We start from the raw sequence: 26912 nt of genomic DNA on the forward strand, positions 1-26912 counted from the left end.
TAGATCAAAGGGAGAGCCTGCCAATTGGGCACAAATTTGGCTTGATGGTATGAGACGGTTGTGGTGTGTGAGGGTTGTTTCTCAGACTGGAGGCCTACGACCAGCAGTGTTCCGCAGGGATCGTTGCTGAGTCCACTTGCATTAGTCATTTATGTAAATAATTTGGATGAAAACCTAGGAAGCATCTCTAGTAAGTTTGCAGATGACACCAAAATTGGTAGTAAAGTCAACGGTGAAGAAGGTTATCAAAAATTACAAACGGATCTTGATCAATTAGGACAAAGGGCTGAGGAGTGGCAGATGAGTTTAATTTGGATAAATGTGAGGTATTGCATTTTGGTAAAACAAACAAGGCCAGTTAATGGTAGGGCACAGGGGGGTTTTGTTGAACAAAGACATGCAGGAGTTCAGGTATGTGGTTCTTTGGAAGTTGCATCCCATGTAGAAAAGGTGGCTAAGAAGGCCTTTTGAGCACTTGCTTTCGTTGCTGAGACCATTGAATGTATGAGAGTTTGGACATCATCTTGAGGTTGTACAGGACAATGGTGAGGCCATGTTCTTGTCGATCTGCTATACCCTATGATTCCCTTTATTAATCAAGGATCAATCCAATTCAGTCGTAATATAATCCATTACTCAGTCTCCACTGCTGTCTTTGGAAAAGAATTCCACAGAATAATGTCCTTTTGAAAGAAGAAAAGCCCTCATCTCTGTCTGAAATTGGGGATCCCTTCCTTATAAACTGTGCTCCTGAACTCGAGACTCTTCAAGAAGGGAAGCACGCTTTCAGAACCTTCCCCTCATGCATGTCTCAATAAGATCACCCCTTATTCTTCAAAACTCCTTGCAGGTCAAACTTGTCCAACCTTTCATTATAAGACACCTCATTTCATCACAGGAATCTGTTGAGTGAACAGTCTGCATTGTTAATGCAGCTATATCTTTCCCTAAATAATGGTATTAAAACTATGCGCAATACTCTAGATGTAAACTCTAAAGTCATTCTTGGCACATAGGAAGATGGTCGTGGTTGTTGGAGGTCAATTATCTCTGCTCCAGGACATCTCTGCAGGTGTTCCTGAGGCTTGTGCCCTAGGCCCAACCCCCTTCAACTGCTTCATCAATGACCTCGCCTCCATCATAACGTCAGAAGTGGGGATGTTTGCTGATGATTGCACAACATTCAGCAACATTCATGACTCTTTAGATACTGAAGCAGTCCATGTTCAAATGCAGCAAGATCTGGACAATATCCAGGCTTGGGCTGACAAATAGTAACTAACATTCGCCCCACACAAATGCCAGGCAGTGACCATCACCAATAAAAGATGATCTAGCAACTGTCCCTTAATATTCAATGGTGTTACCGTCACTGAATCCCCCACTATCAATATCCTTTGGGTTACCATTCTATAAAAACTCAACAGGACTCCTCATGATGTAGTGGCTACAACAGCAGGTCAGATCCTTGGGATACTACAGTGAGTAACTCACCTTTTGACTCTCCAAAGTCTGTCCATCATTTAAAAGGCACAAGTCAGTAGTGTGATGGAATAGACTTGCCTGGATGAGTGCAGCTCCTAACAACATTCAAGAAGCTTGACACCATCCAGGACAAAGCAGCCCATTTGACTAGAACTACATCCACAAGCATCTACTGCCACCACCACTGCCGCTCAGTAGCAGCAGTGTGCCCTATCCACAGGATGTACTGCAGAAATTCACCAAGATCCTTATACAGCACCTTCCAAACCTACAACCACTTCCATCTCCAAGGTCAAAGGTGGCAAACGTACAGGAACACCACCTTCAAGCTCCTGTCCAAGCCACTCACCATCTTAGCCTTAAAATATATCGCCGTTCTTTCACTGTTACTGGGTCAAAATCCTGGAATTCCCTCCCTAATAGCATTGTGGGTCATCCCACAGCAGGAGGACTGCAGTGGTTTAAAAAGGCAGCTCATCACCACCTTCTCAGGGACCAGCAATAAATGCTAGCCAGCCAGTGATGCCTACATCTCAAAGTGAATTAAAAGAAAAGCCTTAAAAACCTAACCTTACACCACAATTTCAATGTTTTTTTTCTGGTATTGACTCAAGTTTTATTTGAGCATGTTGTAGAAAATAGTAGGAGTAGACCACTCACCCTTCGAGCCTGTTGTGCCATTCGATGTGACGATGGCTGATCACCCAACTCAGCACCCTGTTCCTGCCTTGTTCCCTTACTGTCTGATTCCTTTTGCTGTAACAGCTATGCCTAACTTCTTGAAAACATACCGTGTTTGGTCTTGGCTGCTTTCTGCGGCAGAAAAGTTCACAGGCTCACCACTTCCAGGGTGAAGAAATTTCACCAATTCATAACTGTGATCTTGTAGCTGTCAGCATATTTCCCTTTTTCCTTAATGCCTGTGTTTGGTATTTCTTTGCCTCTCTTATGTGGATTTAGATTAGACTTTTTTTAAGATTAGATTCCCTACAGTGTGGAAACAGGCCCTTCGGCCCAACAAGTCCAAACCGCCCTTTGAAGCATACCACCCAGACCCATCCCCCTATAACCCACACTGCCCTGAACACTGGGCAATTTAGCATGGCCAATACACCTAGCCTGCACATCTTCGGACTGTGGGAGGAAACCGGAGCACCCGGAGGAAACCCACACAGACACCGGGAGAAGGTGCAAACTCCACACTGACGGTTTCCTGAGGCTGGAATCGAGCCTGGGTTCCTGGCGCTGTGAGGCTGCAGTGCTAGCCACTGTGCCGGCCCAAACAGAATTTAACAGAATGGTTATAAACAGGATTGATTGACCACTTGATCATGGTTTGACGTGTTGATAGAAATAAGAACAGACCTGACAATCAGAGTCTGAATTTTTTAAAAAAACTGCATCTAGTGTCATTATTTTGGGTCGCAAAAATAAAGATCCATTTGAGAACAAATGTAGAAAAGCCCCTCATTCTGCTGCCAACCTGGAAGGTACTAGTGTTCCTTTGGTTTCTTCAGTATGGAGTACCAGTGAAGAGGCATTAGGAATAACATCTTAGTCATGTGTTGGGTATGGTTTCGATTTTGGTATCATGCTGTACTTGATTCCGAAGCATGTGGAAATTTGCAGAATTGATGTCAGACAATGTGTACGATCACCTTTTGCGGAAAACTTGCCTGTTCATCATAGTGCAGATTAAATTTCACTGATTTATTTTTTTCCCATTGTACAGTATCCCATTATCATTATTGAAACTCACTCCCACATTTTTTTCCCTTTTTCCAGATGTGACAAAATAAAATCATTTTCAAACCCCCAACCCCACTCTCCAGAAAAAGCCTGTGGCTTTCAATCCAAATCATATTTCAAGAAAAGATCTACAGACTTTGGCGAATGTGGATAATACAAATTGAGAAGTTAATTTCCATCGTGTAAATTTGCAAAGAAACAAAGGTTTTTACTATGTGTAAAGTTGAAAATCCAGGAATATGATCGTGGGTAAAAGCATAATTAGCTACCTGATCATGGTTTTAAATTGCTGAACACTGTAAGAATTATGATTACAGCTTCCATATGATAAGGCATGGAAGATAATTTCAGTTTTTAAATGAAAAACTTATTCCTGACGGTTTTAAAATTTATTGCATAACTATTTTTAAAAGATTGCAATTAAGTGGCACCATTAAAATTTAACATGCCCGTGTGTACGGCTCTGGCTCTGTTCCTGAGTGGAATTTCAGGTGCTTTTTTGCTGCTGAACTTTCTGAACTTTGAATAATTGGATAGTCGTCTCTTGGCTTTTTTTAAAAAAAACCTGTCCATTTGTTTCTGGCCTTCAATGTTGCTGATTGCTTGAACTAGGAGTTCTTTAAGTAAAGACTAAGCCTAATTGTTAAAATATCAGTGAGTATGTTTTATTGATTCTAAAGAAGCCTGGACTAATCTGTGTATCTACTGGTTGTTACTTCATGGTATTAACAATGCTACACTAATTATGAAGGCACAGGTTCCCTAATGCTGTCATCACATTCCACAAAATGATAGCAGTTAAATAAAGCACTGGATAATCCTTAATTTTGTTCATTTGTTCACCTATACTGAGACTCTTGTAATACTTTGTGTTAGATGCATATTTTTTTTTGTTTGGTATTCACATTAGGAAGCTCAGCCATTTGTTGTAAAACCAATTATTTACTCTCCATTTCGTATGCAATTAACAAACATTTATAATTTGGGTTAACTTTTCAGCAGGAGGAAATGAACTGAACTGAATTTAGAAATGATTAACTGTGAATATTACAGAGTGGATTTACGGTTTGCCTTCCCTGGGTGTTTTCTTATTAGTGACTATGAATCGAGGCCGAGCCCATGCAGAGGGAGTAATGGTCATGGGAATCTGATCCGCAGCCGTCGACAATCCTGGCGACAGCAGATTTTCCTTCGTGTAGCTTCACCACAGAAAGGATGTGAATCCCCCTGCCGACATGAAGGTAAGACAGGAGGTCAATACTTTACATTACAGCAAACCATTTTGGAACTTTAAATTTAGTTTACAGGTGTCTGTTGCATTTTTACGGGCTGAACTATTAAACAGTCTGCCACTAGTCATTGGGCAAGAATAAAATTGAGCAATACATGCAATTGAAAAATTTTGAAAAAGTAAGTCTTATTTGTGATTGAGTTATCCCTCAGTCCAATCTAGGGTGAAATGCTTTATTTTTCTTGTGGGCTATCTATAAAAATGAGAAGAGGCTCACTTTTCGTTTTTATAGATTCCTTTGTTAGGTCGTGAAGTTGCACAGTATGTCTTCTGCATTTGTGCTTTTTTTAGGGTTACCTTCTATACTTGTCAAATTTCTGGCTGGTCTCTCATTGGATCCTCCTTAATCTTGAGTTCATTCACCAACCTGCTGCTGTCTTAACACTTAGCAACATGCATTTCCCCCATGATTCCTGTCCTCACTGCCGTATGTTGGTTCTCAATTAATCAACATCCTGATTTACAAAAGTCTTACTCATGGTTTCAAATTCCTCTGCGGCCTCGCTCCTCCCTATCACTGCAATCTCCTTCAACTCCATGTCAAAGCAAGTAATGCCATTCTGGTCTCCAATGGAGCCTTCTGCTACTTTCTTTTAGCTGCATGAAGAAGATCTACCATTCCAACCTTTATCTAAGTTACCAATAGGACAATAGCCTGTGATGTAATTTGAATGTAATAAATAAGAAAAAAGTAATCATTCCCTGTGTGTTGTAATGTTTTGGCATTGGTATTTTTTTCTCTCTTCAGAAATTCACCAAAAAAAAATTGGGAATTTATTTTAAAGTGGGTCACTTTGATTCTAATCATTATTAGACTGATGCTAACGATTCTTGGACCAGGATGAACCTGTGGAATTCGTTACCAGAGACGGTTTGTTATTATGTGGATTCAGCACTGAGATAGACAGAATTCTAATTGGTGAGGGAATCAAGGGTTCTGGGGAAAATGGAGGAAGGTGGAATTGAGGGACATCAGATTAGCCATGGTCTCATTGAATGGAGGAGTAGACTCAATGGACTGGAAGGACTAGAGTAGCAATGTCTAATGATCTTAGGAGTGAGCACTCTAGGCTGTTCACTTCTACCCACTGTTTTCTTTATGCTTTCCCTGTTTTCCCATCCCCAATGATATTCACTTTTTAAATAAAAATACAGCAAGAACTGTGGATGCAGTAAAACCAAAACTAGAAGGAATTTGCTGGAAAAAACCAGCGGATCTGGCAGCATTTGTGGAGAGAAGGTAGAGTTAGCGTGTTTGGTTGAGTGACCTTTCCTCAGAACCTGTTCCAGTCCTGATGAGACATTTAAATGATAACCTGTACTTCAGAAGCACCTTGGGATACATTAACATATTCCAAGAGGCTGCACAGAACCTTGATCAAACAATAACTAACACTGAACCACAAGGCATTTCTGACCAATTACCAAACATTTGATCAAAAAGGCATGTTTTGCAGCATATCTTAAATCTTAGGGCCTAAGCAGCTGCAGGCACCAAGCTGAAGCCATTAAAATGATGTGTACAGAGGCCAGAGTTGAAGTGCAGATACCACAGAAGATTGGTGGGGCTGGAAGAGATCGAAGACAAAGAGAGAATGATGGCACAGAGATCATTGAAAACAAGGATGGGAATTTAAAAACCTCTGACCTTGGGGGCTCAGAGGGAGAAAGTTTGGACTTTATTTTTCCACCGTTTTCTCTTTATTTCTACTTTGTCCATTTTCAATAAATATACCAGGGAAGGAACAGCTGCGAACTTAAGTCATTCGAGTATGAGTTGAAGCCAGATGTTTACATCACAGCACGATGTTGGGACAAAGGAAAGGCAGTAAATTCAGCCTCATCCCCTGAAAATCGGTCAGTTTCTAATGTTATTTTCCTGGTGGCCTCTTGGTGGCAGTAGTGTTTTTTTTCCAATTTATCCAAGTCCGTACGCCTGCTTCACTTCCACCTGCTGTCAGGATAATCAACTAAATTCTCAAGTTTCACTCTGGTGGCTGTGTGTGAAGGGGTGGGGGGTAAAGAGGACACATTTGGGAAAGTTGCAACTGAACCTCGCCCTTTAGGCAACTGTTTTCTCTCGCTACTTACGTTCAAATCTCTTGACGGTCCCCATCTCTTAGTTAACCACTGTGGACGGTTTGGGCAAGTCAAAAGGAAGGATGAAGTGTTGTGGTGCCTTCTTTTCCATATAGATTCTGTTCCCTCCTCCTGTAATCTTCCTAAAATAGATACAGATTATGTTTGTAGGGGCAAGTGTGCGAATGGCTGCAAAGATGGCAGATGTAACTTGTTTGTGTTGCTCATACTGAGCACAGAAAGCAAGCCAGCATGTGTGAGAATGACCATCCCATTTCAAGACATGAATTTCCTGCTTAGTCACGAGGGTTGGCGAAAGTGCGAACTAGGATGTTGCAATGTGTGACTAGAAATGTTATTTTTAGAGAGAGAATATGAATGACCCTATCAGAGTTTATAGCGTGAACTGGGGCTTAATATTTTTCCTTCCTTCGCCGCTGCCGCCACCACCTCCCTTTCAGCTCCTTTTGAAATTTATTCAGTGTTGTCTTTTTGTCTTAGACTGGCCAAACAGTCTGCCCCTTTCCATCTTTCTGTTACTGGCTGCTGAGCTGTTAGAAGAAACATTCTTGTTTCCGAGTCAGACACTTGGAGGATCACACCCTACTCCAAAGATAGGGGCATGGGAACTGTGGGGGTGTTGTCTTTTGGACAGAACAATAAGTTAATGATCCACCTTCCTTTGGATGAAAAGATCCTCTGACATTACCTAGAAAAAAAAACAGGGATGTTCTCCCAGGGTCCAGGCCCACATTAATTGCTCGACTTATAACTATTTTTATGTAGAATCTGCAATAGAAGCAGGTTAGGTGTTGTGGTAGATGTTGATGTTTATCTTCCACTTGTTCAATCCAATTATCTTTTCCCCTTTCTGCTTTCCTTCCCTTCTTCCTCAGTCTCCTTCAACTATCTCTTAAAATTTATCACTTTCTCCATTCCACATGACAAACCCCCCCCCCCCCCCCCCCCCCCGCTTCTCACTACTGTTTGTGTAGGCATTCCCTTTAAATCATTTGTTTGGAGGATTACTGTTGAATGCCAACCCAAAATTTCACTTTATCACACTTCCTGATGAGTGCCCAGCCTCATCTCTTGCCGGTCACCTGCCTTCCTGGGATGACTTCTCTGCTTTGCCCAACTACCTTTGCTCCCTCCCTTTCGTTATGTGATTGGCTGTCAGATCTTGGTGTTTGGTCTTGATAGAGCTGACCTCTGTTGCTGTTTTCTACAGGTCTGGTTGTTTTGCTAAGCCATATGATTTTAAATGTTCACTACTGTGCAAATGCAAAGACAATTAAGACCGAAACAAAAATATTTTCAAAGATTTAAAACCTGATAATTCTCAGCAATGTCAAAGCCTGATTGTGTGAGCAATTCTGGGAAGCTAAAATTTCCAAATAATAAAAATATTGTTAGAGAAGAGCATAGTGGAACATTATGACTCATGGAAGCGACATTGTTTATCTAAATTAGAAGCCAAAGGTTCATAAAAATGGTATTGAGTTATTGAAACATTCTCCAGGATACATTAAAAGGGGCTTTCCGGGTATAGCAGAGAAGATAAACAGGTCTTTTGCACAAGATTCTCGATCTTGTAGATGCTCAACTGCAGAATTCTGTTTTCCTGTAAATGGGGAAAATGAATGATAAAATGGATCAGGCTGAGTTGTTTTTGACAGAATAAGGAGCCTTTAACAGGTTGAACTCATACAACAAATGAAAGTTGTTCAAGGGCTCATTAAGAAATATGGTATGGACACTGGGATGGGGTAGGTTGTTTCTCCTTGCAGGAGAATGGAGGACCAGAGGCATAACTTGGGAATGGTTCATTTGAAACAGATGTGGAGGGTTTTATTTTTCTCTGAAAGTGTTGAAGGGTGTGGAATTATTCAATTGCAGAGAGCTATGGATGTTGGATGGTTAGGCGTATTCAAGGTTAAGATAGATTTCCAATAATTAAGAGAATAAAGGGTTATGAGGAATAAAGCAGGAAAACTGAATTCAGGATTATGCGACCGTGTGGCATTTGTGTACAGTTGTGACTGCCACATGAAAGGAAAGATACGAACGCATGAAAAAGGGTGTAGAGGGATTTACAAGAATAATTCCCAGAATGAGAAACTTTCCTAATGAGGATAGATTGAACAAGTTAGGATCATTCTCCTTGGAGATCAGAAGGTTGTGAGGAGATTTGATGGAGGTTTTCAAGGTCATGAGGGGGCTGGGTAGGGAAAATAGGGGAGAAGCTGTTCCTGCTTGTTAAAGGTACAAAAAAGAACAAGAGGGCCTGGATGACGTGCAAATAAAGCAAGGACAATTTGAGAAAAAAATATTTTTCTCACAGCGGTTTAGTTAGAACAGGGAATGCACAATCTGGGAAATGTGGTAGAGAGTCTTCGATGATATGGATAGAAATAGGGTGCAGGGATATGACGAAACGGCAGGGGATTGACACTAGCTAATACAGCTGGTGCAGGTACAATGGGCTGAATGGCCTTCTGTAACAAATCTGAGATCTCGTTGAATGGTGGAGTGGGATCGATGGGCTGAATGGCCCACTCCTCTTCCTGAGTCTTTTGTGCTACGTAAGCACTTCGCTTAAATCTTAAATAACTCAGTGTGAGCCAGTGGCCTCAAAACTCAGACCAAAACATCGCAGGTGCTAGCACGACAAATAGCTAACCCTCAAGTTAGTGAGAACACGTCTGGTGCAGTATGCCCTGACTGTAAAGGGACTTTGAGGGATTTAAGAAGACATTGTTAGTATTTAAATAATTGATTTTAATGTGCCAGATGTGGGGGGAAAGGCAGGTTTTTGGCCTATATTATGCTCACCTGTACGGAAATGATGGGTCAAATGGCGTCCTTGTGCTCTGTAACAATTTACTGATTTTTGCGATGAGCACGTATCCGAAATATACAGTGTGTACAGTTCGTTAGGTCACTGCTTTGGTATGTCAGCTCCTTTTAAAACAACATTCAATAGCCCTCCTCATCTATCCTGCTCAACATGGCTTCAGGGATGTGAAGGAATCGCCACCCCCCCCCCCCCCCCCCCCCCATTTATTATGTGTTCCCTCCATCGCCTATGCAATCCCTCCAGCAACTAGTCCTTGAATTAACATCAATGAGGGCCAATCAGGTAAGCTGCAAGTGAGGTGCTTTTCAGTTGTTCTTGTGGCTGCAGAGTTAGCCAGAACATAACGTTATGTTGGTTGGAGGAATTTTGCAAACCTTTCCACCAGCGAGTGGGGCTCCATTTGTGATGAGGAGCTGGCAGAGTTTGTTGGTGGGCAGTCTACTCTAGTAATGCTTCTAACCTCTTCCCCCACCCGCACCCCCGACCAAACAACAAGCTTGGCTGAAACATGGGCTGACCAGGCAGCGGGGAGGAGAAGCAGCGCACAGAGGCAAACACAGGAATCCTCCCGATAAAGGGATAATCCACCCAAGGGCCTTCCGTAAGCACTTCCACCTCTTCCTGAGCTGGTGACATGTGACTGCACTCCACTGAACTTGTGGCTGCTGAACATTGCCATCCACTGCCACCCAGCTGATAGCCACATAACAGGGTGTAGGAGTTTGCTGCCAGTGACCTGCAAGATTGCTGTGACCCTACATTTCTAAGTCGGTTATTTTCTTTTACATCACCAACAATGTCAAAGTCACAATCATTGCTCTATCCCGAAGAATACAGAGCTCCCGTACAAAATGACTCCGGATTTCATCATCCTCTCGGAGAGCAAAGCATAGCAAATCCCGCCAATCTGGAAAAAAACAGTGGTACAGGAAGCAAGCAGGTGCCCGCCCATTGGCTGTGCCTCAGCACCAGGGACCCGCGTTTGATTCCAGCCTCTGGTGACTGTCTGTGTGGAGTTTGCACGTTCTCCCAGTGTCTGCGTGGGTTTTCTCCCACAGTTCAAAGGTGTGCAGGCTAGGTGGATCAGCCATGCTAAATTGCCCACAGTGTTCGGAGTGTGTGGGTTATAGGGGGATGGGTCTGGGTGGGATGCTCCAAGGGGCGGTGTGGACTTGCTGGGCTGAAGGGCCTGTTCTCACACTGTAGGGAATCTAATCTAGTCACGTATTGATGGGTGGATGCGGAATTCAGTACCACAAAGTGGGTGAGGCCAAAACATTGTTTTCAAGAAGGAAGGTGATATAGCTTTTGTAAGGGGGAGGGCAGGATTAGGGTTTTAAGCTCAGTGATTAGCCATGATCATATTAAATCGTTGACCAGGCTCGAGGAGTTGGATGGCCTACTCTTGCTCGTATCTCGTAAGTTTCTATGTTAACAGCAAGGGCTCTCGTTGATCTGCAACTGGTGTGTGTTCACACTCAGCTGGTTCCCTTAGTGAATGCCCACTCTCCGGACAGCAACCAAACTGAATTGATTCTCCACTGGGCAGCTGTTCCCTAGGCATCTTTGACCCTCCACAGAGAGCCAATGGTCAATAGCTAGGTGACAAGGAATGACCCCTCTATACCTGACCACTCTCATCCCAGCACCACTGAACAATGTATGGATACTGCACCTCCAATGAGAACCTTACAATCACCAGGTTATACATGGAGCAAACTATCTATGACTCCTTTGCTCAGGACTGACTGCCATCTGACACTGGTTGCACGGAATCTTCTCCCCAACATGTTGCATAAACTCCCAGTCCGTTTAATTCAGTTGTTGTGAATTTGAGGAAGCAATGGCCTAGTGGTATTATCACTGCACCGTTAATCCAGAGACCCAGATGATGTTCAGGGGGCCCAGGTTTGAATTCCCCCAAAGCAGAATGTGGAATTTGAATTCAATAAAATATCTGGAATTAAGAATCTGATGATGACCATGAATCCATTGTCGATTGTCAGGAAACACCCATCTGGTTCACTAATGTCCTTTTTTAGGACAGGAAACTGCCATTCTTACCTGGCCTGGCCTACATGTGACTCCAGACCCACAACAATGTGGTTGGCTCTTAACTGCCCCCAGTGAAATGTAACGAGCTGTCCTCTCCACTGGTCTGTCAGCCATCGCGTTTCAGTCTTAACATTGTCACGTGTTTAGCAACAAACAAGACTGCATCTGACTTGAAATATTTTTCGTGGGCTGATCAGCATGGAAAGGCTTCCCACTTAATGCTGAACCATTTGTGCAAAAAAGCACCAGCTTCCAAACAAAGGAACCAATTTGCTAAGAGGTTTATATTTCACTGGAGTTTGGAGAGGGGGTGCCTAGCCTGCCAGATACACACTCCTTTTCTGTATGGGCAGAGTTTGTAGCCAACTCAACTACTAAGTGGAGCACTGCACCTGACTTGTGTGCATTCAAAATTGGAGTGTTTCAAAATCTACTCTTCTCGAGCATTGCAGATTTACTCCTGAGTGAGAGGTCTGGGAAATATCAGCACATAGTCATAAATTAAATTTGGGGAACTGACAAATTTGAAAATTTGGCGCAAGAAATATTCAGTATTGCAGGTTGTAGGGCAACAGTCTAAACTTTATCATTTAACATTTCTGGCTAGATGGGCAACTCTTTTAGTTTAAACTCCCTCTTATTTTTGTTTTTTAGGGATAAAATAATCAGACATGTAGCTCTTTGTTTTCAAAGGCATTTGAAGAGGCTTAATCCCTAACCAGTGTGAGAACCATGTTGAACGTGCATGAGAGATGTGTTTCACTCGTGGCATGATGGCCAAATGGGTGCCAGATGGAGCATTGCAGCCAGTTTGGGTGGCTCCCTAACCTTTGCAATAGGAACAAACAAACACTGAGACTGATGTATAGTCAAGTTTGTGCACATGCATGCTTCTTGCTTTTGGCCATCAAGGTAATACAAATGATCGTAGTCCCACAGGCTGACATATTCATACATGTTCTTGACATATTAAGGAATACAAAATAAGTAAGCCAAAGTCCTGAAGGGGTTGGAAAACTTAATGGTGCAGCTTTAACTCTACTTCAGGAAGGTGAATTTTTGTCTCCACCCTGCCCTCCTTCTTCCTTAAAGTTTTGAGCAGACCTCGAATAATTTATCCACTGTAACAGGTCCAAGCCTGGGCATAGCAGGAGATACTGAAGATTTGGGAAAGGAACAGGTACTGGCTGCAAAATTGCTTTTGTTCAGTAAGAAGTTAGGCTCAAGGATCAGGGTGAGTATATTTTTGTGAAACCATACATCAGAGGGAACTGAGAAATATTGAAAAATTATAGATATGTTCATGGGGAATTTTTTTTAAAAAATGGATGTATTGTTCAGAGACCTCTATGGGATACAAGTACAAATTTTTCAAGTGCGCAACTAAATTGGGACTCCTTAGTCATCTTTACCCAGGAAGTAAGCATGTGTGAGACATTGTCATTTTTGCAATGAATCCCAATTTACAGTATTCCTTTGTTGAGAGAGCTAAATCTCATTCCATTTGCAGAAGAGGTCATGTACATTTGATAAGTCCTGCCTAATGAACAGCAGAGTCAAGTAGAACTTCTGAGCTAGTTTTGATTGCCTAAAGGACTTAAGGAGAAAATCCTATTGTTTATCTTCCCTTTTTATAGGCTGTATTTGTAACGTGATTATTTTCCTTTACCAGGAGTTTACATAGCTTCAGGTGGGTAGGGACTGCTTCTATTGTAAGGCAGATGGAGCAGTTAGCCCTTTCTTGTCTCGATGCTTTTGTCCATTAAGGTAGAGGAGGATTGGTCATTACAGAGTTAAACAAACTGGCACACAGTCATGAGATTTACTGAGTAAAGGCTTGGCATGTGTTAGGCAGCTTTCCTAGAACTTGGGTTTGGTTTTTTGTTTATAGTGAAACAATGTCACGACAGTGTCCCACTGCTGGCCGGAATTTACTTTCAAGTTTTCAGTCATGATTGAATCTGCAGAGGTCTCATTTTACAGGTTAGAACCTCAGTGGACCTGGGAAGATTTTTTTCCTGTTGTGTTCTGAGAGAGGGTTGGTGCTAATTCGAATAGGTTTGGTGAAAGATTAAAGATCCCACAGCGACAATGCCCTTTCTAATCTCCCCACAATCAAGGTTCTATGGTAGTACTAGGAATGTCTGCTTGTTTTGACATAGAAACATTTTGCGCATATCACAATGATTTTGTTTAAGAGATATGCAAGAGAATGTTTTCTTTTTAACAATATTACATAGACTACTTTGCAAGGAAATCATTTAGCTCTACCAGGGCCGTCACCTGCAAGTGCGGCATTCAATGGGACCCAAACCCATGCAAGAGTTGTCTGGTTCCTTTCCCAGTCTCTGCTGAATTAGTTCTTGGCCGAATACAGCTCCTTACTTTGTCCCAGCATCCTCAGTTTATGAAGAAGAAAAAGGATTGACCTTGTGGCGAATGATGAGTATCTTTTTCTGAGCTTGCTTAAACATGCATTTGTGTGGATATGAGTTCCGAACTGAATTGGTTGTAGCTCTGATGCCCCCAAAGTTGAATAGCGATCAATCATTTGCTGCCTAGACTCCCAAAACTTGGTGCAGGAAAGGGGAAAAGCATAACTAATAGTGTCTGCAGATTTTACAACAGTAAAGCACATTGCCTGCAGGAAAGGAAAAACAGAGCCAGCTCACTGCCTGCTTTACTTTTTCCAGCATCTCCTCCAGAGAAAAGTCACTCTCATGCACGAGGTGTGGTCACGTCCCCGTATTAAAATTTACCAAACAGCCTTTTTTCCAAGAAAACCAACATATATGCTTTAATTTTTTTTAAACTAAATGAACAGGAATTTAGGTGCCAGTTTAATAGGGTCTCTTCCAACCGGAATGTTTGGTGAATGAGTGAGAGTTCAATATTTGTTTGTTCACAACCACTGTCTCCTCCAACAAAGGGTGCTCCTTGCCTTGCTGCGATCACTTCAATATTTCAATAATTAATATCTCGATTATTAGCATGATCTTCAGAACTCATTGTAAGAAATTGTGATATAGTGTTCTTGAATGTGCTCTTTTCATTCTGTGGTTAAATTTTGAATATTTTTGTGCGAGGAGTTTACAGATAAATTGATATTGTCATCAAAATGGGGGGACAAAAAGACAAATTGCTGGAAATGCAGAGAAGGCAGGCTAACATTTTTAAAGTATTAATTCTGCTTTCTCTCCACAGCTGTTGCCAGACCTGTTGAGTTTTTCCAGCAATTACTATTTCTGTTTTTGATTCCAGCATCTGCAGTTCTTTTGTTTTTTTAAAAATAGTGATAATCTATTTCACACCTGGACATTTCTGTTTTCTAAATCCCCTGAGAGTCCACAAAATACAGGAGAGAATATTCTTGCATGAGTCAATTTCCCACTATTCTCAGCATTTCTTTGACTATCTTCCTTGAAATTTGAAGTATGTTGAACTGAAAAGTTGATTATTGATAAAGGTCCATAAGAAATTCAGCACTGGTACTCAAGCGACAAATGCCTTGCAAAGGAAAATAGATGTCACAGGAATATTTTGTAGGTTGGCGAAATTTGGTTTGTTCTGGTTGCTGGGCCATGCATTGTATGATCTTTGTTACAGGCATTCTTTGTTTTCAGTATTAAAATGCTGAAGGATAACTGAAGTTGTTACTTAAAGCATCACTACTCCAGGATCATTGTCTGAACAGGAGACTCAGTCTAAAGGGCAGGCTCTGGAACATAGAGGTGAAAAAGCCGAGATTGAACAATTCAAAACTTGTTCCTTGAACTAGTTATTTCTATCCTGTTTACGAGCATTCAGCCCAGTTTGCTCTGTGGTTTGCAGTATGCACTCCACCTAGTGAATTGTAGCGACGTGGCTTGTTGGATATAAGTTGAGAAAGGGTTTGCCTACATTACCAGTTACCCAGGTAGCACTTTTCCTTTTCCTACACAGCTACCTAATTAGCCCTGCTACCAGAAATTATCTTCTGCTCAGGCAGATGACTGATTTAATGTCTGTGCTATAGGCAGAATCTAATGATTCTGTGTGTCTGCAAAAATTGTATGTGTATGTTTTTAAAATTTTGTTTTCACAGACATGTTGATGCAGCGAGCTTATTCTAATGATCCTGAATGTAAATTGCACTAGCAATTGAAACTACATTTGTCATCAAAAAAACTAAAATAAATAACTTGGAATAAATGTTAGAGACATTCATGGATCCACAGATTGTCATCCAAAGAATAGACTTTCTTCACATTGCAATATTAGAACTGTTTGAATTGTTCATAATATTGAACTTCTCAATAAGGTCATCTGTTAATTTGCTCACTCCAAGGAGGCTAAGCCAAATTTCTGTAATCTTTGCTTGTATCTAAAATACCTAATTCTTCTTACCATTTTAGTAAATCTCCCTTTGAACTCACTCCAGTATTTCAACATTTTTCCTTGAATAAGGCACCCACAACTGAATACAATACTCTGAATATGGTCTGACCAATGAATTGTAGAGGTTTGCCATCAGTCCCTTGCTTTTATATCCTATGCACCTATTTATAAACCCATGGATTCAATAAGCTTTCTTAACAAATGTTTTAACTTAGCTGGCCACACTTGAGATTTGTGGATGTGAACCCTGAGGTCCCTCTGTTCGTGCACTCCCCTCAAAGTTGCCCCACTGAGTCTATGATAATAAAATGTGAGGCTGGATGAACACAGCAGGCCAAGCTGTGTTCATCCAGCCTCACATTTTATTATCTTGGAATCTCCAGCATCTGCAGTTCCCATTATCTCTGATCCCATTGAGTCTATATTGTCTTTGTGTTTCTTCTGCCAAAATGCATGACCTCACATTTCTCTGCATCGTTTTCACTTGCCAGGTGTCTGCCCATTTGGCCAATTTTTCAATGTCCCTCAGTGTCATCTTCACAATTCCCTATTCTCACTAGCTTAATATCATCTACAAGGGTAGAGATTTTCCCCTCCACATTCATCTCCAAATTGTTGATATAAATCAAAAAAAGCAAGGATCCCTCCCAACACTGATGCCTCAGGCACATCCCTTCTAAATTGACTCCATTCTGAGAAATGCCCATCTGTATCGAACCTCTATTTCCCATCTTTGAGCCAACTTCTGACCCATGCTACCAAGGATCCAGCAATCCCAAAAATTTCTAATTTGCTTACCATCCTGTCATGTAATACTGTATCAAATGCTTACTGAAAGTCCAAACATGCAACATCCACTGCACTACCCTCCTCGTCTGCCTGTGTCACTTTGGCAAAGAACTCAAATTTGCCAGGCATGACCTGTCTTGGACAAAGATTTAAGGGTCACCAAACCCGAAACATTAACTCTGATTTTTCTTCACAAATGCTGACAAACCTGCTGAGCTTTTCCAGCAACTTCTGTTTTTATCCCCGATGTACAGAATCTGCAGTTCTTTCGGTTTTTATTCCCATTCTTCATGTCAAGCTGATAGATCTGTAGTTTCCTGGGTTATCCTCTGTCCCTTTCTTAAATGACAGTGTTAAATTTACATTCCTCCAGTACCCTAGGACAAATCCGGTGCTCGCGGAGTCCTGGAAAATTTCTGAATTTTGCTGTGCAGAGGGATGACCTTTATAGAGATTTATACAACAATGAAGGGTATAGATAGGGTAAATTGACAAGGTCTTTTCCCTGGGTGGGGGTATTACAAATCTAGAAAGCATGGGTTTAAAGTGAGAGGGGAAAGATTTGAAAGGAAACCAAGGGGGATCATTGTCACACAGAGGGCGGTGCATGTATGGAATGAACCATCAGAGGGTGGTATAATTACAGCATTTAAAAGGCATCTGATGGTTTTATGAATAGGAAAGGTTTAGAGGGATCAGGACCAAAATGCTGGCAAATGGGACTAGATTAATTTAGGATGGACAAGTTGCACCGAAGGGTCTGTTTCCATGCTGTCGATCTGTATGATTCTATGAGTACAAGAGTTGAGTGGCCCTGGCAGAATGCAACCTGGGTGTCACTGAGCAGGTGCTGCATGGTAGCACTGTTGATGACACCTTCCCTCACTTTACTGATGATTGCAAGTAGACTGACAGGATGGTAATTAGCTGTGTTGAATTAGTCCTGCTTTTTATGTTGGGCAATATTCCACGTGTTGGGTAATTGCCAGTGTTGTAACTGTACTGGAACAGTTTAACTAGGGATGCTGCAAGCTCTGGATTACAAATCTTATCTACTATTGCCAGAATGTTTTCTGGACCTGTAGATTTTGCAGTATCCAGTGCCTCTAACCACTTCTTGATATCACATTGGAGTGAATTGATTTGGCTGAAGACTGGTATCTGTAATGCTAGGGACTACTAAAGGAGGCCGAGATGGATCATCCACTCGGCACTTCTGGCTGAAGATTGCTGCAAAAGCTTCAGCCTTATCTTTTACGCGGATGTGCTGGGCTCTTCCATCTCTGAGGATGGGGATGTTTGTGGAGCCTCCTCCTCCAGTGAGTTGTTTAATCATCTATCACCATTCACAGCTGGTTGTGACAGGACTGCAGAGCTTAGATCTGATCCATTGGTTGTGGAACTGCTTAGCTCTGTCTGTCACTTGCTGCTCTTGCTGATGGGCACACAAATAGTCCTATTTGGTTGCTTCACCAGGTTGACACTTCATCTTCATGCATGCCTGGTGCTGCTCCTGGCATGCCCTCCTGCACTGTTCAGTGAACTAGGGTTGATTCCCTGGCTTGATGGTAATGGCTGAGTGGGAGATGTGCCAGGCCATGAGGTTGCAGATTGTGCTGGCGTACAATTCTGCTGCTGTTGATGGCCCACAGCACCTCATGGATGCCTAGTCTTGAGTCGCTAGATCTGTGTGAAGTCTGTCCCATTTAGCATGGTGATTAGTGCCACACAATATGATGGAAGTAAATTTCAACGTGAACAAGGGATTTTGTCTCCAAGGACTGTGCAGCGGTCACTTTTCTTGATACTTTCATGGTCAGATGCAACTGCAGCTGGCAGTTTAGTAGGAGTGAGGTCAAATATATTTTTTCCCGTTGTTACCACCTACCGCAGACCCAGTCTAGCAGCTGTGTCCTTTGAGCTAGTCGGGTCTTAATCAGTAGTACTGCTGCCAAGCTGCTGTTGGTGGTGGACATTGAAATCCCCCACCCAGAGTAGTTTTTGTACCCTTGCCATTCACAGTGTTATTCAACATCAAGGAGTACTCATTCATCAGCTGAGGAAGAATAGTGTGAAGTAATCAGCAGGAGATTTCCTTACCAATTTTTAACTTGAATCCATGACACATCATGGGATCCACTATCAGTGTTGAGGCCATCACCTTCAGCAGAGCACTAACAAAATGTATTCAAGCAGTGTCAGCATGGTTCTGTGCAAGGAAAATCCTCAAAAGTGCTTTTCAGTTCCTCTTAAAAAAAAAGTAATAAAGAGGAAACGGTGGGTATTCTTCATTTAGATTTCCAGAAGGCATTTGACAAAGTCTCACATCTTAGTCATTAAACAAAATGAGAGCTCATTCTAAAATGTGAGGCTGGATGAACACAGCAAGCCAAGCAGCATCTCAGGAGCACAAAAGCTGACGTTTCAGGCCTAGACCCTTCATCAGAGAGGGGGATGGGGAGAGGGAACTGGAATAAATAGGGAGAGAGGGGGAGGCGGACCGAAGATGGAGAGTAAAGAAGATAGGTGGAGAGAGTATAGGTGGGGAGGTAGGGAGGGGATAGGTCAGTCCATGGAAGACGGACAGGCCAAGGAGGTGGGATGGGGTTAGTAGGTAGATGGGGGTGTGGCTTGGGGTGGGAGGAAGGGATGGGTGAGACGAAGAACCGGTTAGGGAGGCAGAGACAGGTTGGACTGGTTTTGGGAATGCAGTGGGTGGGGGGGGGGGGGGGGGGTGAAGAGCTGGGCTGGTTGTGTGGTGCAGTGGGGGGAGGGGACGAACTGGGCTGGTTTAGGGATGCAGTAGGGGAAGGGGAGATTTTGAAACGGGTGAAGTCCACATTGATACCATATGGCTGCAGGGTTCCCAGGCAGAATATGAGTTGCTGTTCCTGCAACCTTCGGGTGGCATCATTGTGGCAGTGCAGGAGGCCCATGATGGACATGTCATCTAGAGAATGGGAGAGGGAGTGGAAATGGTTCGCTCAGTTTGCAACAAACAACTGCACCTCCCAGTCGCAAACCATTTCCACTCCCCCTCCCATTCTCTAGATGACATGTCCATCATGGGCCTCCTGCAGTGCCACAGTGATGCCACCCGAAGGTTGCAGGAACAGCAACTCATATTCTGCCTGGGAACCCTGCAGCCATATGGTATCAATGTGGACTTCACCAGTTTCAAAATCTCCCCTTCCCCTACTGCATCCCTAAACCAGCCCAGTTCGTCCCCTCCCCCCACTGCACCACACAACCAGCCCAGCTCTTCCCCCCCCCCCACCCACTGCATCCCAAAACCAGTCCAACCTGTCTCTGCCTCCCTAACCGGTTCTTCGTCTCACCCATCCCTTCCTCCCACCCCAAGCCACACCCCCATCTACCTACTAACCTCATCCCACCTCCTTGGCCTGTCCGTCTTCCCTGGACTGACCTATCCCCTCCCTACCTCCCCACCTATACTCTCTCCACCTATCTTCTTTACTCTCCATCTTCGGTCCGCCTCCCCCTCTCTCCCTATTTATTCCAGTTCCCTCTCCCCATCCCCCTCTCTGATGAAGGGTCTAGGCCCGAAACGTCAGCTTTTGTGCTCCTGAGATGCTGCTTGGCCTGCTGTGTTCATCCAGCCTCACATTTTATTATTCAGTAATGTATGTCTGTTCGGGTCCTTCAACATTTGTGGCTTTAAAAGCCTTGGACTTTTGCAAATTCTGTCCATCTTTCTACATGCTTTATTTTATAATGCACAGCCTGCATTTCGGGATTCTCCTGTTATTTCCAAGTTATGTCAGGGAAACTGCTAAAGTAAGTTTTGTTGCCCATGATTGGGGTGTCTAATTGAATCTTTGTATCAAAGTCAGAACAAAATAGAAAAGCAACTGTTACATCTCATTTAATAGAAGTTATCATCTAACAACTGAGAAAGGATGAAAATGTTGATTAAGATGTTAATTAAGAATAAAAACAAAGCTTTTGTGCAAGTTTATATTAGTATAAAATGTTATTTTTCTCTCTTACCCCACCCACTGAAACTAAAAGAAAGTCAGGACCTTACCCTTAGCATTCAACGCAATGGTTAAGTGATTTAATAACATAACATGAAATGGATAGCCCATAGCTAAATTAGATAAAATCTTGTTTTTTTTAGTCATTTGCTGTGCTATTGACTCCTGCCAGCCACATTGATTCAGTATTTCAGAACTGAGACAAGTAGGTCAAATTTGGATTTTTCGGATTGGTCAACAGTTAATTATCCAGATGTGTACCAGGGCCAGAGCTGTTGTCTGAATGGGTTTATTAGAATGCTCAGTGAAGAAATTTTGGTCGTTTGTTTCACTAAAACCTTTACACAACAATGTTTGGAAATTGTTTCCTCTTGCCATTGTTTTAAAATTGAAATATTTCTTGACGTATAAACCAAGTGCTGCATTAGATTGTGGTTCAAGGGCGTGCATAGCAGCAAAGAGGGCTGTGCTTTCTGTGGGTGTTGACCCTTTCACTTACCAGTTGCAATTTCACAGAAGTTCCCAGTATAGTGTGAAGTTCTTTGTTTTTAGCTGTTGGTGGCTGAATTGCCTTTGCCTTCCCATTTGCATTATTGTTTTCCTATGCAGTTCATTTAGGCCATTTTAAACAGGTGTGAAACTTTACAAATTAAACAGTTCTACACTGGATATATATAAATAGGCCTGTTATCTTGACCTATCTTTGAAAACATTTCAGAATGTGAAATCATAGGTCAGTATTCGCCTTTTGGTTAAGACGAATATTACACCCAGTCAATTTTTACCAGTTTGCAAATTCACCCCTCATTGTGTTAGGCAATTCGAATAATGTAATTACTTGTGCTGCGACTTGCTATTTTCTCAAATAGAACAGCATTTTTCAGCACACTTTTTATTGTACCCTGTACTAGTACATGCTTTCTCTTTGTTTCCTTACAAAATAAGTGCATTACCTTCACACTTCCAGTTTTGGCGAAGAATGTTCTCAACTATGAAGGATTGATTATTCTAAATCATTTGTGGAACTCAAAAGGGAGAGTAGCCCTCGGTCTAAACCCTGGGGGAACACTACTTCTTCCTTCAAGCCTGAAAGATCAGGGTTTGTCACTATTTTCTATGTTCTGTCCCTTAAGCAACCTGGTAGCTACATTGTCACTCTCCATTTAATCTCATGAGCTTCAATTTTAATGACCACTCCATTAGATGGCATTTCTTCAGAAGTCAGTTGAAAATATGTCCACAAAATAAAATACATTGCACTCATTTACCCGCTCAACTACTTTGTCAAAACAACACTGAACTAGGGAAGTTTTTAGCTGTAGTCAAATTGACTCAAACCAATCTTCGGTCAAAATTGTACTTCATGCTATTTCTTGTTTCTTGCTCAACTAGAGTACAATTAGCAAGAGAGGAGGTTGTCATTTACCTTTTAATCGAGAGATTTGAGTGATCCTATTGAGTGTCCTCGGGGCTGCTTTTGCGAATGCTGTTGGGGAGGGTTTAAACTAATGTGGCAGGGGGATGGGAACCAAATGAGGAGGTTAGTGGACAGTAAGGAGGTAGCAACTAAAGCCTGTAAGGAAGTAGATATTGAAGTCAGTGTGACTAAGGGGAAGAGTAGGCAGAGAGCAGATGGTGAACGCAAAGGGACAGGCGGTCTGAGGTGCATCTGTTTTAATGCACGAAGTGTAGTAGGTAAGGCAGATGAACTTAAGACTTGGATTAGTACCTGAGACAATGATGATATTGCTATTACTGAGACTTGGTTGAGGGAAGGGCAAGATTGGCAACTAAATATCCCAGGATATAGATGCTTCAGGCAGGATAGAGAGGGAGGTGAAAGGGGTGGACGAGTTGCATTACTGGTCAAAGAGGATACACAGCTGTGCTTGATGGAGGGGACAGTGGAGAACTCAGTGAGGTAATATGGGCAGAGCTCAGAAATAGGAAGGGTGTGGTACCAATTTTGGGGCTGTACTGTACAGGCCTCTCAACAGTGAACATGAGATAGAGGCACAAATATCTAGACAGATGATGGAAAGATGTAGCAGCAACAGGGTGGTGGTGAAGGGAGATTTTAATTTTCCCAACATTGACTGGGATTCACTGAGTGTTAGGGGTTTAAATGGAACAGAATTTATAAAGAGCATCCAGGAGGGTTTCATAGCACATTATGTAAATGGTCCAACTTGGGAAGGGGCCATACTGGACCTGATGTTGGGGAGTGAGCCCAGCCAGGTGGTTAAAATTTCAGTAGGGGATTACTTTGGGAATAGTGATCACAATTCCGTAAGTTTTAGAATACTGATGGACAAAGGTGAGAGTGGTTCTAAAGGAAGATTGCTAAATTGGGGGAAGGCCAACTATTAGCAAAATTCGACAGGAGCTGGGGAATGTGCATTGGGAGCAGCTGTTTGATGGTAAATCCACATTTGATATGTGGGAGGCTTTTAAAGAGGGGTTGACTAGAGTGCAGGACAGACATGTCCCTGTGAAAATGAGGGAGAGAAAGGGCAAGATTAGGGAACCATGGATGACAGGTGAAATTGTGAGACTAGCAAACAGGAAAAAGGAAGCATACATAAGGTCTAGGCGACCGAAAGCAGACAAAGCTTCGGAAGAATATCGGGAAAGTAGGACCAATCTGAAGCAAGGAATTAAGAGGGCATAAAGGGGTCACAAAATACCTTTAGCAAACAGGGTTAAGGAAAATCCCAAAGCCTTTTATTCATACATAAGGAGCAAGAGGGTAGCTAGAGAAGTGTTGGCCCACTCAAGGACAAAGGAGGGAAGTTATGCTAGGAGTCAGAGAAAGTGGGTGACATTCTTAATGAGCACTTAGGGTTGGTATTCACTGAGGAGAGGGACATGACAGATGTTGAGGTTAGGGATAGGTGTTTGATTACTCTTGGTCAAGTCAGCATAAGGAAGGGGGAAGTGTTGAGTATTCTAAAAGGCAGTAGGGTTGACAAGTCCCCAGGGCTGGATGGGATCTCTCCCAGGTTACTGAGGGAAGCGAGAGAGGAAATAGCTGAGTCTCTAACAGGTATCTTGGCAGCATCCTTGAGCACGGGTGATGTCCTGGAGGACTGGGGAATTGCTAATGATGTCCCCTTGTTTAAGAAGGGTAGCAAGGATAATCCAGGAAATTATAGACCGGTGAGCCTGACGTCACTGCTGGAGAAGATACTGAGGGATAGGATCTATTTACATTTGAAAAAAAATGGGCTTATCAGTGATAGGCGCCATGGTTTTGTGCAGGGAAGGTCACGTCTTACCAACTTGATAGAATTTTTTGAGGAAGTGACAAAGTTGATAGATGAGGGAAGAGCTGTAGATGTCATATACATGGACTTCATTGAGGCGTTTGATAAGTTTCCCCGTGGTAGACTGATGGAGAAAGTGAAGTGGCATGGGGTCCAGGGTGTGCTAGCTAGATGGATAGAGAACTGGCTGGACAACAGGAGACAGTTGTAGTGGAAGGGAGTTTCTCAAAATGAAGAACTATGACCAGCACTGTTCCACAGGGATCTGTGTTGGGACCACTGTTGTTTGTGATATACATCAATGATCTGGAGGAAGGTACAGATGGTCTGGTTAGCAAGTTTGCAGATGACACTAAGATTGGTGGAGCAGCAGATAGTGAAGGGGACTGTCAGAGAATGCAGCAGAATGTAGATAGATTGGAGAGTTGGGTGGAGAAATGGCTGATGGAGTTCAATCCAGGCAAATGTGAGGTGATGCATTTTGGAAGATGCAATTCAAGAGCAAACTGTACGGTAAATGAAAAAGCTCTGGGGAAAAATTGCTGCACAGAGATCTGGGTGTTCAGGTCCATTGTACCCTGAAAGTGGCAATGCAAGTGGGAAGAGTGGTCAAGAAGGCATACAGCATGCTTTCATTCATTGGCCAGGGTATTGAGTGCAAGAGTTGGCAGGTCATGTTACAGTTGTATCGGACTTTGGTTCGACCACATTTGGAATATTGCATACAGTTCTGGTCGCCACATTACCAAAAGGATGTGGATGCTTTGGAGAAGGTGCAGAAGAGGTTCACCAGAATGTTGCCTGGTATGGAGGGTGCTAGCTATGAAGAGAGGTAGAGTAGATTAGGATTATTTACATGAGAAAGACGGAGGTTGAGGGGGTCCTGACTGAGGTCTACAAAATCATGAGAGGTATAGACAGGGTGGATAGCAAGAAGCTTTTCCCACGGAGTAGAGGGCTCAGTTACTAGGGGTCATGATTTCAAGGTGAGAGGGGAAAAGTTTTATGGGTGATTTGAAAGGAAAGCTCTCTATGCAGAAGGTGGTGGGTGCTTGGAACATGTTGCCAGCGGAGGTGGTAGAGGCAAGCACAATAGTGTCATTTCAGATGTACCTAGACAGATACATGAATGGGCAGGGAGCAGAGGGATACAGATCCTTGGAAAATAGGTGACCAGATTTAGATAGAGGATCTAGATCGGTGCAGGCTTGGAGGGCCGAAGGGCGTGTTCCTGTGCCGTAATTTTTTTTGTGCTTTGTTCTTTGTTTATTCGGGTTGCTTTTTATGATTTCAACAATTGAGAAGCAGTTAAATGAGAGTATACTGCTAAAACGTTTGTACTGAAAACTTCTTAAATTGTTTGAAATCATCGTTAAAACTCTACTGCAATCTTACTCACAGGACATTACCAGTGTATTCAATTTTCAGTATTATGTATTAGCCAAACATTTATCCCTATTACTGATATTGGCACAATTCTGGGCTGCTTGGTCTAGAATACAACCCGTTGTAAATACACTTGCCAATATAATGAAATGTTGGCTTTGGATTTTGTCTGATCCTGTCTCCTACAGGTGGCCTGGTTGTCAGCTCTGTAGAAGCAAGTCTGGAGTTCTTTCTGTGAAATTTTGTGATATGAAGAGTTGTTCATGTACTTAACTGTGCATCTGACATACAGTAGTAATGCTCAACATTAACTCAGCAAAAATGAGCAGATAGGTTGTATGATGTATGTGAATGTCAATGAGGTAGTGTGACTAGTCTATAGTTTCAATGTTATCATATGTCAAAATGCCTGGACTGGATAATGGTACAGGCTAACCTCTCTCAAAGGGTTGACTGTTGTACAGTGAGGCAATTGTGTTCATATTGCAGCTTTTAAATTCCTTCCCTAGAGTGTGAATTATTTTTCACATTAGTCTTTGTACATTATTTCATCATCTTTGACCAGACACATCCGTACAGCTAATTATTAGTTTGAGGGAGTGACGTTATAGATGGTGAGCTACTCCTGCAGTTTCACCTGATGAAGCAGAAAGCTGTGATTTATAGCTGTGTGAACTATCATGCTTTGATAAAGCGTTGAGTGTAACACTGAAGTGTGCATTATTTAAAATTGAAAATTAAATCTTCTGGCTTCCTTTTGACAATCTAACCTATAATATGTAAAATATCTTACCTAAAATCACAGAACTGTTTCAGTGGAGAAGTAGGTCATCCAGCCCAGTGTGCCTGCACCAGTTTTGATACCTAATGCCAATTTTCTGCATTATGCACATACCCTTACCGATTATTTCTACCCAAGTCATGATCTGATCCAATCCCTGTTCAATGCCTCAGTTGAACTTGCCTCCATCATAGTTCCAGAAAGTGCATTCCATACCCTAGCTGCTCCTTGAGTGGAAAATATTTTTTCTCACATCATCCTTGTTTTGTTTGCACATCACTTTTTCCATCTATGCTGTGTCATTTTTTTTCCTTTTATAAGCAGAAGCAGCTTCTCCGTGCTCTATCCAGCCTGAAACCACAGTCAGATTAGTCACGCTTATCTTATGATTTTGAAGACCTTTTATCAAATCTTCTCTCAGCCTTCCCTTCATGGAGAACATTCCCAGCTTCTTCAATCTACCCTCAACTTAAGTTTCTTGTTCCTGAACAAAAAACAAAGTTGTAGCAGAGGCTCAGCTGGTCTGGCAGCATCTGTGAAGGTAAAAACAGGGTTAAGGCTTTGGGCCCAGTGACCCTTCCTCAGAACTGATGGTGGCCAGCATCAGTTCTGAGGAAGGGTCACTGGACCTGAAACTTTAACTCTGTCTTTTTTTCTTCACAGATGCTGCCAGACCTGCTGAGCCTCTCCAGCAATTTTTTGTTCCTGATTTACAGCATCCGCAGTTCTTTCAGGGTTTTTCTTGTTCCTGAAATCATTCTTGAGAATCATTTCTGCATTCTCTCCAGTGCATTCA

At 42.4% G+C, this 26912-nt stretch overlaps 1 protein-coding gene across 4 annotated transcripts in view; it reads left to right on the forward strand.

Moving 5' to 3' along the window:
• tbc1d1 (TBC1 (tre-2/USP6, BUB2, cdc16) domain family, member 1) overlaps positions 1-26912 on the forward strand; it is a 260206-nt gene that overhangs the window by 163525 nt on the left and 69769 nt on the right. For all 4 annotated transcript variants that reach the window (XM_048535085.2, XM_048535091.2, XM_048535100.2 and 1 more), the window contains one exon: positions 4330-4475. In XM_048535085.2, the coding sequence (XP_048391042.1) occupies positions 4330-4475 (146 nt within the window). The remainder of the gene's footprint in view (positions 1-4329; positions 4476-26912) is intronic.

This window comes from Stegostoma tigrinum, chromosome 1 (genome assembly GCF_030684315.1).
Source record: "Stegostoma tigrinum isolate sSteTig4 chromosome 1, sSteTig4.hap1, whole genome shotgun sequence".
Taxonomy (NCBI): domain Eukaryota; kingdom Metazoa; phylum Chordata; class Chondrichthyes; order Orectolobiformes; family Stegostomatidae; genus Stegostoma; species Stegostoma tigrinum.